Genomic DNA, 16,066 nt, shown 5'->3' with positions numbered 1-16,066 from the left:
CTTGTGAAACAGCAGCTGGCACCCCGATCTTTCACTGGCCCCCTGTTCTCTTATACTGTATTTTCTCCCCTGCCACACCACTTCCTTTACAGGTAAGATCCTGGACAGGAATGGCATAAACAGGTGGCTTGAGTTAGGGGCTTAGTGAATCTGGAAAGATCTGTCTCTGGGAATTTTCTTCCCAGTTCTCCTCTTGCCATGAAACTGAGGTAAAGACGATTCTCTGCAAAGTGTTTTGTACCTGCTTAGAAGAGGTGTTGAACCTTCCCTGGAATCATATAGATACAAGTAGTAAGTTTTGTACGTCCACCATTGCTGTCACTGAGAAGTTTCGTGGTTCTTAACCAGTCTGAGTCACCTAGATAACTTAAAAAAAAAAAAATTCCAAAGTCCTGCTCCTGCTCTATTCTAGGAAGAAGAGTATGGATTCTAAGCACCCATAAGCTCCCCCCCCCCTTTTAAGTCCTCTCTGATAACATTGATGTGCCCCATCAGATGGAGGACCCTTAAAATTGTGGAATGACTTACTTCTCGTTTTGGTAGTTCTGAACCATAAAAACGGTTGCATTCCAATAACAACATCTTAAAATATAACTCTTACATTTTAGCTGTCATTATAGGTTTCTGTATTTTCCATGGTTCTTTCAACTCTAACCCATTTTGAGGATGGGAGGCTATGATGGGAGCCACTGTCCTAACAAAAGACTGCTAAGCCACAAGAATTAATGATTCTCTGGTCATTAGTGGGTCTGAATGTGAAAGACCTGAAGGTAGACACTACTTAACATTTTTGAAATCTATTTTGAGTTCAATTTGGTACACAATTGCATCTTCCACCCATTCCTCCAGAGGGCGCCAGAGTTCAGAAACAGTTGTGGGGGAGTTGAAGAGATTGGCTTCTACCCTTTAGACTAGAAACTTTAAGCCAATAAGATGTGAGACTTCATTTATTGGAGGAACTGTTATAGTCTCTTTCAGAGCTTCCTATTCTTTGCTGCTTTACTCAGCTTCCATCTTTTATCCAAAGGATAAAGAACAATGTTTTCTTAGGGTAGTGGCTAGTGATTTTGAGAACTCCAGGACAGGGACTGAGGCTAAGAACTCCGGTCTTCAGAGGAGTCATCTCTAAAATTCTTTGTGCACACTTCTCAGTAAAAGTGTTTACTTTATATCTTCAGTATATGTATGTGTGAATTATGTGCACATACAATTTTATTACCATGTACCTTGTAAAAGGTGCCCTCCAAAGTAGAGTCTGAAAAACAATGAATAAAACAATGCAACAGAGGCTCTGTTTTCTTTCTGTACTCTAGTGAGGATCCCTTTGGAAGCCACTGATTTAGAAAATGGCTTTTCCTTGAAAAGGGATTTGGGGAAAGCATAGATTGGTCTTGGGGTTGTTTTGGCTGCAGGCATCTAACTCCAGTTGCCAGTTTGAAAATTTTTTGTAATGTTTATTTTTGAGAGAGAGAAAGAGAGAGAGAGATAGAACATGAGTAAGGGAGAGGCAGAGAGAGAGGGAGACACAGAATCCAAAGCAGGCTTCAGACCTGAGCCGAAGTCAGATGCTTAACTGACTGAGCCACCCAGGTGCCCCTCCAGTTGTCAATTTGAAGCCTTCATGAAGAGTGGGCTCTGCAGAGAAAGCTCTAGGACCTGGCAGTCAGAGAGTCCCCTTCTGGGGAAGACTCACTGCCCTCACTTGGCTGGAATTTCAGTTTAGAATGTCCTAGGCAGTGCCAGAGAATAACACAGGGAGTAAGACAGATCTTAAATCCCATTTCAGGAAACCCATCGTCTAAATCAGACTGTGGTGCACAGTATAGGGGCAGTTAGGCTAAAGTTGACAAGTAGACTTAGTCTGGGACTCCAGGTTTGCCACCAGAGTTCTCTCTGCTGCAGTCCCAGTCTGACCTAGAGTGAGCTGTTGGAGAGAGGGAGGTGGAAAAAAGGATCTGGTTGAGGGCGCGTATAGTATTCAATAAGGAATTTGGTGGAAAAGTTAAAGGGGGCGTGGTTTTATCTGGACTTTTCTGAAACGTCAAGTAATCATAACTAGGTCTAAAATTATATTGAGATTTGAAAATATATATACTTAGCAGCTCTTTAAGGGCAGCATTTGTTTCCATTCTGAAAGCACTGTGTGCTCAATGTAAAAAAAATTAGAAACTAGAAGAATAGAAAGGAATTCCCCATCTTCCACTGCAGAGAAAACCACTGTGAGCATACTAGCATAATTTCCCAATGTGTGGGTGCCTTTTTTTGTGGAGAAGATGCTTAGCTGGAGAGTCACTGTGGGAGGAGGAGACAACACAGGTAGCCGGGCTCTTGGCCTAGCTGACACCTGGGCTGCGAGTTAGAAATACGTGTTTCTAGGGGCGCCTGGGTGGCTCAGTCAGTTAAGCATCCGACCAGCTCAGGTCATGATCTCGTGGTTCGTGGGTTCAAGCCCCACATTGGGCTCTGTGCTGACAGAGCCTGGAGGCTGCTTCCGATTCTTTGTCTCCCTCTCTCTCTGACCTTCCCACACTCAGGCTCTGTCTCTCTCTCTCTTTCTCAAAACTGAATAAACGTTTAAAAAGAATTAGAAATAACCCATTTCTCTGTTGAAACCAGTCTGAATGCATGATGGGCTGCGGGAGGACAGCAGACAAGAATGTGAAGGCAGTTTCTTCTGTGGACCTGTGATTACCTTGGGTTAGCCACATGACAGCCAGTGAACGGAGATCTGCCCTGCAGGATAAGCTTTCTCTCCCTCGGTTGGAACTTGCCTTTTCTGTCCCTGTCACAACAGTAGAGTTGAACACATGCCCCAGGTTGGGTGCTCTCTATTCGTGTGTCTTTTTGGAGGAGATGTAACTCCATCTTCTGTAATAAACAGCCTTCTGTAATAAACAACATCACAAGTTGGATACTGCAAAGACCATTGGATAATTTTCCTTACTGGAAAAATTAGAATATGAGCTCCAAGGGAAGCCTAGAACAAACTATCTGTAGTGAAAGTTCAGTTTCTCCCCCCGCCCCAAACCATTGCAGAGCAGTCCTTTTATCAAATACAACAAGAGCAAATTACTAGAAAAATTAAAAGAAAACCACAAATACAAGCATAAATTTTAGATTCAGTAGACTTAAAATCACTGTGGAATTGCTATAATATTCCTAAATGCTTTTTCTCATTACTGTGGTTACTGTGCTAGATTGCAGACCACATGTTGAGTTTTGTAAGCTGTAAGAAATGGATTAAAAAATATATACATGAATATGTATATATAATTTTGGGGATAGCCTAAAAGTAATATACTTACCAGCAGTTAAAGCTATAAAAGGACACAAATATAATTTTGTCCCTTCACTTCTTTAACAGAAAAGGAAATGGAGGTGAAGTAACTTGCTTAGGGTTACATGCGTAGTGAAGAGCCAAGCTAGGACCCGTCTAGTGATTTTTAGTGTAGTGTACTCTCTGTGTCATGTGACTCCTTAATGGAAAACTGGGTTTTAAAGTAGCCCCTTTCCTTCCAGCATTGAATTTAAGGAGGTAGACGTAAATCCCTGATAAAAGCCTCATTCAGGGTGGCACGTGTATAGATTTGATCATTCAGCCACCACAAACATTCCATTGACTCATGGCAATTGGGCGGTGTCTGGCATTTGATATGTTTCGTTTTTGGCATCTAGGTTTCCCTCGGACGTTCGTTCAGGCGGAAGCCCTGGACAGAATCTGCGAGCTGGATCTAGTGATCACTTTGAACATTCCATTTGAAACACTCAAAGATCGTCTCAGCCGACGTTGGATTCACCCTCCCAGTGGAAGGGTGTATAACCTGGACTTCAACCCACCTCATGTGCATGTAAGTCTAGGCAGAGCCCATGGACAGACTGACAGGACAGAGGCACAGCACTGCAGTTGTAAAGTGTAGGGAGGATAGGAATAGATGAATAGATGATTCAAAAAGGGCCAAATGTATATGAAATTTCTCATTGACTAGTGGTTATAAACTCAGGTTTATAACATTTATCGCAGAGAAAAATGGTACTGTCATCTTTATTAGGCATATGAAGTATTTGTAGGCTTTTTAAAAAGCAACCTGGCAATGTACATTAAAAATTTTAAATACATATTTCATTCAACCCACCACTGGAAGCATGGGTTATAGAAATGAAAGCACTAATAGGTAAGATCATATATACAACGATGCTTATTCCAATGTTGATTTTAGGGAAAAACAAAACAAAATCTGAAAACAAAAATGATGCTCATTTGCAGGGTTTGATAAAATGAATTAGAGAATATCTACATCTTGAGATACTGTGTTGTCAGTAAAAAGGACTTCATGCTATAGTCTTTGACCTGAAGAAACATTTCCTCCAGGTATTACTGAATATGAAAAGCAAATAGCACAATGATTCCAGTTTTGTAAAAGTGACTTTCTTTCTACAATAACTGTTTGTGTTTATATGTGCTCTTTGGCTTCATAAGAACAGGAATCAATGGTTAGCACTGGGTCTGCATGAAGAACTGAGGTCAGAGTGGGCGGGGTCATGGGTGTGATGGGAGTAAGGGTGTGAAAGGGGAAGACGGAGGAGTAACAAGGTCAAAAAGGGTAACATTTACATAAAATAAGCATATATAAAGGTATATGTTTAATGAAACTTTTGTTTTTTTAAGTGTTTTATTTTTAAGAGAGAGAGAGTGTGTGCAGTGGGGATGGGGCGGAGAGAGAGAGGGAGAGAGGGATGGAGGGATGGAGGGAGGGAGACAGAGAATCCCAAGCTGGCTCCATGCAGTCAGTGTAGAGCCCCAAGCAAATTGTGACCTGAGCCAAAATCAAGAGTCAAATGCTTAACTGTCTGAGCCACCAGGGGCCCCAAGAAACTTTTTTAAATTAATGAATTCATTTAAAGAATTATTGTATTGTTCTTTCTGGTAAAGATGTGGCTTAGTTCAATATGATTCTTAAGTCCAATTATTGGAAGGTAGATCATATTATTTATAATCCTCCAAATCTCAAAAGAGGTGACAGTTGTATCTCATTGGATAAATGTTTATGGAATAGGTAGACCTGAATGTTGATAGTCAGTAATTACTACAGAAAACCAACTTCAAGAGGGTAAGGATGCCTTCCCAGATCCTGAGTGCCATAGATTTGATAAAGTTCCAGGGAGTCCTGTTCATTTGGGCTAAACACTAGTTGCCCATTGAAGTCTTTTTAAAAAAATGTTTATTTACTTTTGAAAGACAGAGCATGAGTGGGGGAGGGGCAGAGAGCGAGAGAGGGAGACACAGAATCCGAAGCAGGATCCAGGGTCCGAGCTGTCAGCATAGAGCCTGACTCGGGGCTCGAACCCACGAACCATGAGATCATGACCTGAGCCAAAGTCGGTGCTTAACCAGCTGAGCAACCCAGGTGCCCCAGAAGCCTTTTTAAAAATATAATAAATACTTCTGGAATTCCTTTATTAAGTCCCTTCCTGCTTTCTTTCTCAAGAAACAAGTAGAGGGGGAAAGTGGTGGAGGGAAAAAGGGGGTTCTGAATATCCACTGAAGTCCAAAACAGATGTTTCACATTTTAGCTCCACCTAGCCCTGCTGAAGCAAAGGTCGTCTTAAAGTTTGAGAATTTTTAATACTAAGGTGCTTTCCAAAGACTGGGTATAAGAGAGCACCCACAGTTATTACAGTGCTGCCCCCCAAATCAGCAGTGACAGCGCTAGCCTGGGCCACCTCTACCAGCCACTGTGGTCAGGTCCCCCTGGAAGGAGGGATGCTGTCACCCCAGCATCAGTCTGCTCTTTCTAGAAGCAGTTGTTCTATTTACTGGTGCTCTCAGGTCCTGGAAGTGACTTCTGAGCTTGCCGTAAGTAGAGTCAAGGAGATGAAAGTGGAGGTAATGTACAGCCCTCCCCCACCCCGTGTCTCGCGGTGTGTCCAGGTACCAGCCATGGAATATGCATGTGATGATTATGGGGGCTCATCAGTAAATCATAAGCATAAATGATGTGCCCAAGGCCCTGAGCTGTAATGGAATTTTAGTGTGTTTCAAATTTATTATAGCTGGTTTCTGATTATCCAGTTGAGTTGCCTGAACCTTTGGTTCTGCTCTAGCCTGCCTTTTGACAGATTTATGTTTGTGACTATCTCCCCTGGTGAGTAATAGCCCTGGACACGGGAGGCAAGATCCTCATATGTGCACGTTGCCATTTCTAAGTAGGTATATTTCCTGAGTAGGTTAAAATACATCAAAAATCAGGTTCCTAGAATTGCATCTTTTCAGTTCTCAATGTTTGTTCTTGATTATCATGGGTGTATGATTCATGTCTATTTTAATCTATCTTTAGGTAAGTCATTATGTGATCTAGTAAAATAGCCTGAGTAAGATTAATCTCAGAGAAGGGTTTGAAAACTAGCACAGATAGGAGAGAGATAACCTTCTCCTAGATCAGCATTCTCCTGTGTAAACAAGTTGGTTCTTTGAGATGATTTATTTTCCTTATTAACAACTCAAACTTTAGAAAGCAAGGAAATTTTAGGAATATTTAGAGAGCGTGACCGTGTCTAAAGGTTGTTAATTGTTGGGGGGAGGCAGCATGGAGTTTTAAATTATAAGTTGAAAATATCGTGTACCTATATATACTATAACATGCTTGGAAAGATCTGAGAAGTTAATAAAGACTTAAGGTCAGCTCTCAACGAAATAAGGTTAACATAGTGTTAAGAGTGTAATTTTTTCCCCCCAACTACTTTAACTATTACCATTGTCATCAGGCCTGATTCATCATGTGGGAGGAGTCAAAGGTGACTATCTTGGTTTTGCACAGGAAAGTTTTCCATCTATGGAATGGCCCTGCTGTTGGACATATTAACTGGTTTCTCTGGTATTTGTAGGGGATTGATGACATCACTGGTGAACCGTTAGTCCAGCAGGAGGATGACAAACCTGAAGCAGTTGCTGCCCGGCTAAGACAGTACAAGGATGTGGCAAAGCCAGTCATTGAATTATACAAGTGAGTGTGCCCCAACATCTTCCTGGCGGACGGCCGATTAAAACGGTGCGGCGCCCATTGGAAAGGAGGCTGGGCTGAGCTGCTTCAAGCTCGATAAACCCGGAAGACCCGGTTCCCCCCTGAAGGTCAAGTGAAATGTTGGGGGTGTGCACGTCCAGTTCTTTTATGCTGAAATTCTTGTAATACAAGGACCGAAACCTGATCTCCTCTCTGTCTGGTTGTAAAAGTACGTCTAGAATTATTTTCGTCCTTCTTTTTAAGGAGCTGAAGTGCTGGTTTATATTTTGACACTCCCACATGTCAATATCTCATTTGGATGGAATATTAGAAGGGACCTTTTGACTAGCTGTGTCTAGGAGGGAATTTAACCAAATAAAGCTAAAACTAAAGCTAAAGCTAAAAAAACCTACAGGTAGCAAATTCAAATGGCTCCGGGGGGGCAGGCAGGCATTGGAAATGTCACACCTGGTGAGGGCTGTGTGACATCTGGGCAGGTGAGTGACAGCTGCTGTGTGGCGTCACCCAGTTGTTGCCACAGGGGCACTCGGGCCCAGAGTGGTAGTGGTCCCTGTTTCTCAGGAGGGGCAGAAGTCTGGCTCTGTGTGTATGTCAGAGGGGAAACCCCAGTTTTTAAAAATATTCGCAACAAGTAACATTTTTTAACAGCATGCAAACCAAACAGAATCCTTCTGCAGACTGCATCAGGACAGCTGTCTACAGCCTCCGCCATAAATCAATTGCTGACTTTTTAGTTCCTGTATAATCTAGCAGGCTTTTACATCAGAAGTTCCTGATCATGTTGTTATGATCCATTGTGTGTTTTGTGATCTGTTGTAAGTAATAAGTGTCTTATAAGGCCAAAGTTTGTCAGTGATCTGTTTTCTGAAAGTGTATACGGAGGCAAGTTTGGTATTGTCCATATAATGCTATTCTTGGATATGTTCTTCTTTTCTTGTTTTTGTTTTCTGATTGTTTGTTTGTTTTAAGGAACACATGAGCCACAGAGAGGGGCAGAAGGAAGGAGAGAGAATGTTAAGCAGGCTACGTGTTCAGTGTGGAGCCTGTTCAGTGTGGAGCCTGTCACAGGGCTCAGTCCCACAACCCTGGACTTATGACCTGGGCCGAAATCAAGAGTCAGATGCTTAACTCACTGAGCCACACAAGCACCTCTCTTTGATATGTTTTAAACAGGAGGAAGAGAGGTGGCATCATGCCAAGCGTGCCAGAATTGTAGAAGCTGTGTCCTTATTTAGGTGTTCCCAGGTGGGGGTGTTGATACATTTGAGGGGGCTGCTTTGGCACTTAGCAGTGTGTGTGATAGACCATGAGCTCATGCTTGCTTTATGCCCAGGATCTTCACCTGCCCTAATATCATGTTGAAAAGAAACCTAAGGGGCGCCTGGTGGCTCAGTCAGTTAAGCATATGCCTTTGACTTTGGCTCACACCAGGATTGTGCAGTTTGTGAGTTCGAACCCCACATTGGGCTTGCTGTTGTCAGTGTGGAGCCCACTCTGGATCCTGTCTCCCCTCTCTCTGCCCCTCCCCTGCATGTTCTTTCTCTCTCTCTCTCAAAAATTTAAAAAAAAAAAAAGTGAACCTAAAATGCCTTCGTGTGTTGGGTTTTGTTTTTCAGGAGCCGAGGAGTGCTTCACCAATTTTCTGGGACGGAGACTAACAAAATCTGGCCCTATGTTTACATGCTTTTCTCGAACAAGATCACACCTATTCAGTCCAAAGAAGCATACTGAGCCCTACCAGTGAAGAACCAGGAAGATGTCATTCATTCAGTTGTTGTGTAGTATTGGTGCCGTGTCCAAATTAGAAGCTAGCAGGGATAGCTTGCAGCGGCTTTTCTAGTCTAAACGGTGGACTGAAATGGAAACAAATGAGTAGAAAGAGTTCATGAAGAGGCTCTTCTATGCCTTTGTAAAGAAGGGTCACCCACACATGTCCAAGATGGCTCTGCACGTCTCAAGCCCTTCACAAGAAAGCAAGTACAGGCTGGATTTCAAATGGTGTATGACCCAAACTCTAGCTGAGTTCTGACCATCACGTTATTGCCATAGTAGCCTTTTTAACACGTGATGGTATTGGCCTCTGGTTCTCCCCGCCCCCCAAAGGCTGCTGAGCCACAGCACCAGGGGGCCTGAGAACACCCAGGGCAGTAGCCCCAGCCTTGTCCCAAGTTCTCAGGTGTGTGGGCCCTTCCTGGTGACTGTGCAATTGAAGCCAGTTGCTCTTTGTGGTCGCTTCTCTGGCCTTGCGTGACTCTCCGTAATTTGTTTCTTCTGTTCAGAGTGATACCTTTTCCTGCATCCACGCTCCGTAGAATCTCTCCTTTTCAGACATCCTGGAACGAAAGGATTTGCTTCTACTATGTTTATTAGACTGTATCCTGGTGCATCTGTTTTCTCCCTTCCTAGGTTATCAAGTAATACAGATAGTTACTGCTTTTATCTCTCTCTCAGATCCTTCCTAAGAGCCAAGAGGGAGGGGAGGGTGTCCAGTTGCTTCTTGCACCAGGAACTGAGCTCTGCAGAGGGTCTGCTGATGCTGCTAGGATGACCCTCACGGGTGGACACTGCTCTTTTCTTTTATTGTGAAAAAATAAAATCTTCAAAGTCTTTGGGAGTCTTCAAAAAAGTGAGAGATACTACATAAATGTTAAAGGATCGTATCTTGTGTATAGAAGTAATAAGACCATATGGAATTACTGCACTAAAAGAATAGTTTAGCTTTTTATTCAAGACAAAAAAATGTATTTTGAAATGCTGCTAAATATTGATGCTGACAGTGTTTTTCTTCTGTGAGTGACCCAAACGTATTATAAATAGTTGGTAAAGGGAACGGAGCCTGTGGGTTGAGGAAAATGTTGCACTAGCTGTGCCCAGACTAACATGACAGCTTTATGATAATGGGAAAACAGATTCTTCAATTGTTTTTTTCTATTCCAAAGATGCTTTCTGTGGGGTGGCCATTAAGTCTAGAAATATAGATGATACAGTTTTGTCAGTCTTTGTAATGTAATATCAATAAACCATTTATTAAAGATTCGTCTGGTTTCCAGGCTTGGTGGCCACCTAATGTAATTCTTGCTCTCCTCTGGGAAGGACAATGAAATTTATTCCTGTTGCCTTAAAAATAAATGCCCCTCTTCTTGCATCATGATTGACCCTAAGGAGAGTCCTTTGCTATTCCTGGGAGTGACTTCTGTCTAACTCTTCATACTGAGAAGGAAAAAAAAAAAGCCTATTTCAGCATGTCTCTGGTGTTACAATATATTATTTATTTTCTGAAGATATCCTGGAGAATCTTCAGTCAGTCCCTGGCAGATGTGTTCTATATGGTAATGATTGCATCTTCCCTATAAATACTGCCCTGCTCCTGCCTCTCCTCTATGCCTTCGTGTGAATGCTCTTTAACTACCTTAGTGGAAACATAGACTGGTCTCATTCTCTGAATCACCATGTTACCTTTTGGGTTTATGCAATGGAGATGCCCAGTTAGGTGTATGAAACCTCAGTGCATGATACGGACTTCTAGTGCTTTAGAAGGGGCCGGGTTTGAATGCCAGTTGGTGGGGACAGGGTTAAAATCAGACCTGTAGGTAAAGCTCAGGTTTCCTGGGGAAACAGGTGTAGAGAAAACAAATCCGAAATGAAAAAAAGTTGCACAGTTTAGACTAGTACTGCCAAGGAGACAATTTCCAAAAACTAGGAAAAATAGAGCATTAAGGTTGTTACATGGATAATTCAAGACAGGAAAGTGTATGCCCTTCTGGAAGTAGAAAAATCATCACTCTTCCTTTAGTTCTTTTCATGTTTAACAGACTCGCTCTGGAGTTTTCAAGAGACATATGAGAAATGGCTAGTCCCTGATGCCACACTCTAGTCCTCCATACTTCCCTCTTTTCTTCCAGCAGAAAAGACAGTTATAGTCAGCGTGGGAGCCTCTCAGTGTCTCAATGGCATTTGCTGTTTCTGTGCTTGGTGAGGGCCCTGTCCTTGGTGAGACCATTAAACAAGACAAATACCTTTCCCATGAGTCTTTGAAAGATGATACTTACTTCATGTTCAGTGGCTTAAAAAGTCTATTTCAGATTTTCTTCAACAAGCTCTCTAGCCTTTCCTCCAATAATTTTATTTAAAAAATTAAAATTCTCTTGAAAGTATTTTGATTAAAGCTAAATGGCCATCTTTTCTTGGGTTTTCCTTCTACTGTAAAACATATGGGTCCTTTAGAATTATGCAAAGAGTAATTTGGGTGTCTATAAGATTCCTACCTGTCTACACATTCTGTGTTCTAGCCAGTTGTGAATTAATTTTGCTTTCTGTTGTCTGAACAGGTTTCCCACTTACTTAGAGCTTGGAAGCATTGCTGTGTTTAATACCCTTTAACACTAAGTACCATTTACTGAAGGCCTTTTGGGTGATAGGTGCAGTTCTAGGACCTTAGCAAACACTCATTTAATCTTTCAAGCATCCTTAGAGAGGGGCTCGAGGCCACGTTTATAAACAAGGAAGGCAGGGGTCAGAGGTGTGACGCATCCTGCCCAGGCTCTGGCTGCCAGTAGACCGCGCAGCTCGGACTCACAGCCAGGTTCCTGATTCTGCAGCCTGACTTTGCTCCTGGACATTAACTATCTGTGTCCTGTCCCAACCGACCCAGGGTGCTGAGCCTGCGTGAGTTTGCTCGTATTTCTAAGTGGCCTTATCAGTAGTAGCGGAAGTGACATTCAGCTCTATGTGGGACTGTCTCTCCCCCGCCCCCACACCACCCTTCAGCTGCTAGAGGAAGATCTGAGCCTTTGATCTTCTTCCATAACTCCTCACTTATAAAATGAAAGGCTGTGGAAGTAGGCTGGGCTTGGTTCCAGGCTAGTCTGTGGAGGAGTTGTGTTCATGTTTCTCACCCACCCTTTTGGTGTCTGTGGTGCTGTGCCCCTAAGGGACCTTTACGCTTCAGCTGCCCCCAACTACAGTGCTCCCTGTAGACGCAGGCTTCTGGGAGTTACCAGATGTTACTCACTTTTCTTCCCTGATACCAGGAGAAATTACTCCCTCACTTCCATCCAAATAAGGCCCTGATGTTCAACATTCATCCTGAAGTGCTGGCAAGTGCTGGAGCCCCCAATGTGGCATCTTCCCTGTGTTACACGCACATTAACATGATCTTGAGTGCCACATCCATACCTTTGCCTCCCATCTGACGTGGCACTGCTTGTCATGCACAGTCCTGGTGGGAGCCGGGGGAGATGGGCTTCCTGTCTTACCCGCCTTGCCCAGGGTCACTCCCCACCCCCCTCCAACAGCCAAGCTCTGATGAGCTCCAGCTTTACCCAGAGTGTGCCCCTCCCTTTGGTAGGGAAGGAAAAAGGTGAAAACAGCCAATGGATGAGGGGGATTCTTGGAAAGAGGTACTGCTGTGGCTTCACTCCCCAATCACTTAAAGGGTTGTTGAGACAGGATGGCTTTAGATAGAAGGGAGCCTGTGTGAAACCATAAATAAGACTGTTATAAAATTTAGTTCACTGTAAACTGATTTCAGTGTTAGCAGTCTAAATAGCTTATCAGCCTGCTGGGGGCCCTGCTTAGATCATAAAGACCACAAAATTACAAATATGTTAAGGCATAGACATTCTTAGTAGTTCCTGTTTTTTGGTGCTTAATGCTACGTGCATTATGTGCATTGTCTAATTAAATCTTCAGTAGTTATCCTACGTAATAGATGTTTTCATTATCTTGCATCTTTGTATAAAAACTGCAATCATCCTGTTCACTTAAATTTGTATTTTCATGTACCTGTAGGGATTAACCAGGAAATTCAAAAGGACCCCCCCCCTTTCCTCCTTTGAGTTCCCCATTCTAATTAATAGGCAAACCAGTGTTATTTCATCGTACCTGGAATCTTTGCTTTTGGCACTCTGGTGCTGAGACAAGAAATGAGCACTCAGTGGGTCCTGGTGGTAGTTGCACACTGTATATACAGAGGGCATATATCTCATCTGCACTCGGCTGGGTGACAGGATCTGGGGAGTCATTCATATCTACCTGATGACTTTCGTTTATTACCTTTCATTTAAAAGACAGTATCTTTTCTTGCCACACGTAATTTTGCCAGAGAAGCCACATTGTGTTCTGAGTATGAATTGCTTTCTTTTTAATTCTCCTGCATTTTTAGTAACTCCCTGGTCTACTTGGTGTCTCAAAAGGAGAACCTAGCAATGCAGCCTTTTTTTTTTAATTTAATATGGGTATGTGGTCTAGTCATAAGTTATCACTTTTTTTCCACATATAACTGATCCAGTCTGGTTCCTAGATGAAAAGTGTGCAAGACCCAGATGTCAGGAAACCATGAAGCCCTTTTTCAACTATGAAGAAAAATCTGCTTCCTGCATCTGTTGAGACATACTATAGTTACAATTGCTCATAAATGCCATACCTTATCTTTCTTTTAACAAATTGCACAGTTCTTGCCAAAAGAAATGCCATTATCTGTATGCTTCAGGGAATTCCCCCAATTTGATCAGTGTGTGGGGGGGGGGAGGGAGGGAGGGAGGGAGATGATGCAACATTTCCAAGAGGACAGGAGCCCTTGGATGGCGTGGATGTGCATTCCTTTCAGGTAATAGTTGGGCTATTCGAGGAAACAGCATCTGTCTCCCTGGAAATAGAAGGTTTCCTGTTTGTGACCTTTCCAAGTTACACCAAGTGCACCTTGCAGTTCTCCCTGGGGTTGGGGTATGTTTAATTCCATTTCATAAAACCTTTCTTCACTTTAAAGCTTTGGCTGTGACGTCAGAAATGTGCTAAATAAAAACAAACTGTTTTGTATTTAATTTAGTGAAGGGTAAAGGGAAGAAAAAAAAACTCAGTCTTTATGTAAGCTCCAAGGTGTTAGGGCTTAGAGGGTTTTTCTAGTTTTATGAGTATTTGTACTACTGATTTTTATATATTCCTGTTTTTGAGATGAACAGATTTCTGGAGAAATTGTTGCATTACAATGGCGTTTCACTGTGACCCCTCTCAAGCTCAAATCTGTTCTCTAAGCCAATGACAACTTGTCACTTCGGTTTACTGTCCTGTGAAAAGTCAGCTCCAGTTCCCAGAAGTTGTGTGTTTATGATGAGTCACTGCTTTTCCTCAGTGAAAGTTGTCAGCCCTCTTGATTTGGGTGAATGTGCTGAATCCAGAAACCTGTAGTCTAATCTGTACGTGCCCTCCTAACTAACTGTTAATTGTTATTGACTATTTTGATTATCTTGCTTGAAGATTGATTCCTACTTTTTAATTTGATAGAAATAAAGTTTTTTTTCCTGCTTATAACTAGTGAATTAATTTAACATTTGTATAGCTTTTTACACTTGAGGGTATACATCCTCAGAGCTCTTCTCATTTATGCTATTCTGTGACCACTTCATTATCAACTGTTATCTCCAGTTTGCAGAGGAGGAAAATAGAGAACACAGTGTTGCCTGGATGAGGTGACCGTTGGTGGCAGAGCAAGATCATGAATGTAAGCAGCACGACCCCCAGTCTCCTCTTCTGCAACACCCTCCTGCCTCACTTTGTATACATTCAAGCACCTTATTTGTCTAGCACTTCATTCTTTGCATATTTTCATAAACATTCTTTAGTTTTGTTCTTGAAACAACTGGATGATGTGAGTAGATTCTCCCCCTATCTTGCAGCTTAGGAGACTGGACCAGAGGTTGTGAGTCTAAGATCATAGTGTCCAGGGCCAGCTCAGCAGAAGTAGGGAACTCCGCAGACCTGGCTCGGGGGCCCTGATGTCATGGAGGAAATGCAGCCAGCCTCTGCAGAAGCCTCCCTGGACTGGGGCAAGGTGGAGGGGGCGGGATGGGGGCTGCCCTGGCCTCTCCCAGCCTCACATTCTGTCTCCTGCAGGCGCTTCCCCTTAGTTGGGTTCCAAAGCTTTCTGACCTAGGAGCCTGAGGAACCGTCCCACAGGCTTCCATGCCCCTGGAAGGTGAACCAGAAGTGGTGGCCATATGGTATTCACCATTTAGGAGAATTTTACATTTCTGCCCCCATGACTTTGTGTGTGGGCATACTGACTTGCTTTAGCCAATGAAATATTAACAAAAATGAAGTATGCCACTTCTGAGCAGAAGCCTCAGGAGCCAGAGCATGGTCACCAATCACTTTCCTTCTCCAATGAGACTGTTAGTCTCCTAGGGCTCTTTCAACTGGGATCCTAAAGTGCATGTGGAGCAAGATTGTACATGGAAAATAAGCCTTTTTTTTTTTTTTTATCATCCCCTGGGATTTGGGTGGAGTTTGGAACAACAGTATAACTTAGTTCAAGTTGACTGATAAAAATGAGCCCAAGACTAGTATATCAGGTCATCTAGTATAATTTTAGTTCTCTTATCAAAGTACTGTTAGGCTCTGGGATGCAAAGATGAGTAAGACTCAGGTTTTTGGCCTTGGCTTCCTTAGTCTCTTGGATGAGATGAAAATATATTTAGATAATTGCATGTAACTGATGGGATTATTCAGTGGGTTATAATTGAGAGACTACAGATGTAGTAACTTTATTGGCCAGCCAGCTAGACCAAGGAAGAGCTAATATTTGAGCTGAGTGATGGAGGAAAGAGGGAACCCAAGCAAAGGGAATGGAATGTGGGCAGAAGTATGAGCACACAAGCCCTGTGGAGGTCAGACGGGTATGAAGCAGGATTGAGGAGATAAAAAGATTGAGTTCTATTGGGAAGTTGTCTGGTCTTTGTTTGCAGTAGATAGTACAGACTCTGTGCCAGAAAGTGACTCATGAGTTTACATGATAAAATTGTATTCCAGGTGTGAAGTAAGGTGTGAGTGAGTTTAACAAAAAGGGATAGTTGGATTATAACAGGAGTAAAGAAGAGGTAAATGTCTCCAGGGGAGGGGCACCTGGGTGGCTCAGCCCTTTAAGCATTCAGCTCAAGTCATGATCTCCTGGTCTGCAGGTTCGAGCTCTGCGTCAGCCTCCACACTGACTGCAGAGCCAGCTTGGGATTCTCTCTGCCCTTCTGCTCACACGCACTCTAAATAAATAAATA

At 42.8% G+C, this 16,066-nt stretch overlaps 1 protein-coding gene across 1 annotated transcript in view; it reads left to right on the top strand.

Moving 5' to 3' along the window:
* AK4 (adenylate kinase 4) overlaps positions 1-14,327 on the top strand; it is a 69,518-nt gene extending 55,191 nt beyond the window's left edge. Inside the window, exons 4-6 of the mRNA XM_029949203.1 lie at positions 3,676-3,848; positions 6,883-7,001; positions 8,636-14,327. Of these exons, the coding sequence (XP_029805063.1) occupies positions 3,676-3,848; positions 6,883-7,001; positions 8,636-8,750 (407 nt within the window). The 3' untranslated portion in view covers positions 8,751-14,327. The remainder of the gene's footprint in view (positions 1-3,675; positions 3,849-6,882; positions 7,002-8,635) is intronic.
* The last annotated feature ends 1,739 nt before the right edge of the window (positions 14,328-16,066 follow it).

This window comes from Suricata suricatta, chromosome 8 (genome assembly GCF_006229205.1).
Source record: "Suricata suricatta isolate VVHF042 chromosome 8, meerkat_22Aug2017_6uvM2_HiC, whole genome shotgun sequence".
Taxonomy (NCBI): Eukaryota; Metazoa; Chordata; class Mammalia; order Carnivora; family Herpestidae; genus Suricata; species Suricata suricatta.
This window is presented reverse-complemented; position numbering and strand designations above follow the sequence as displayed.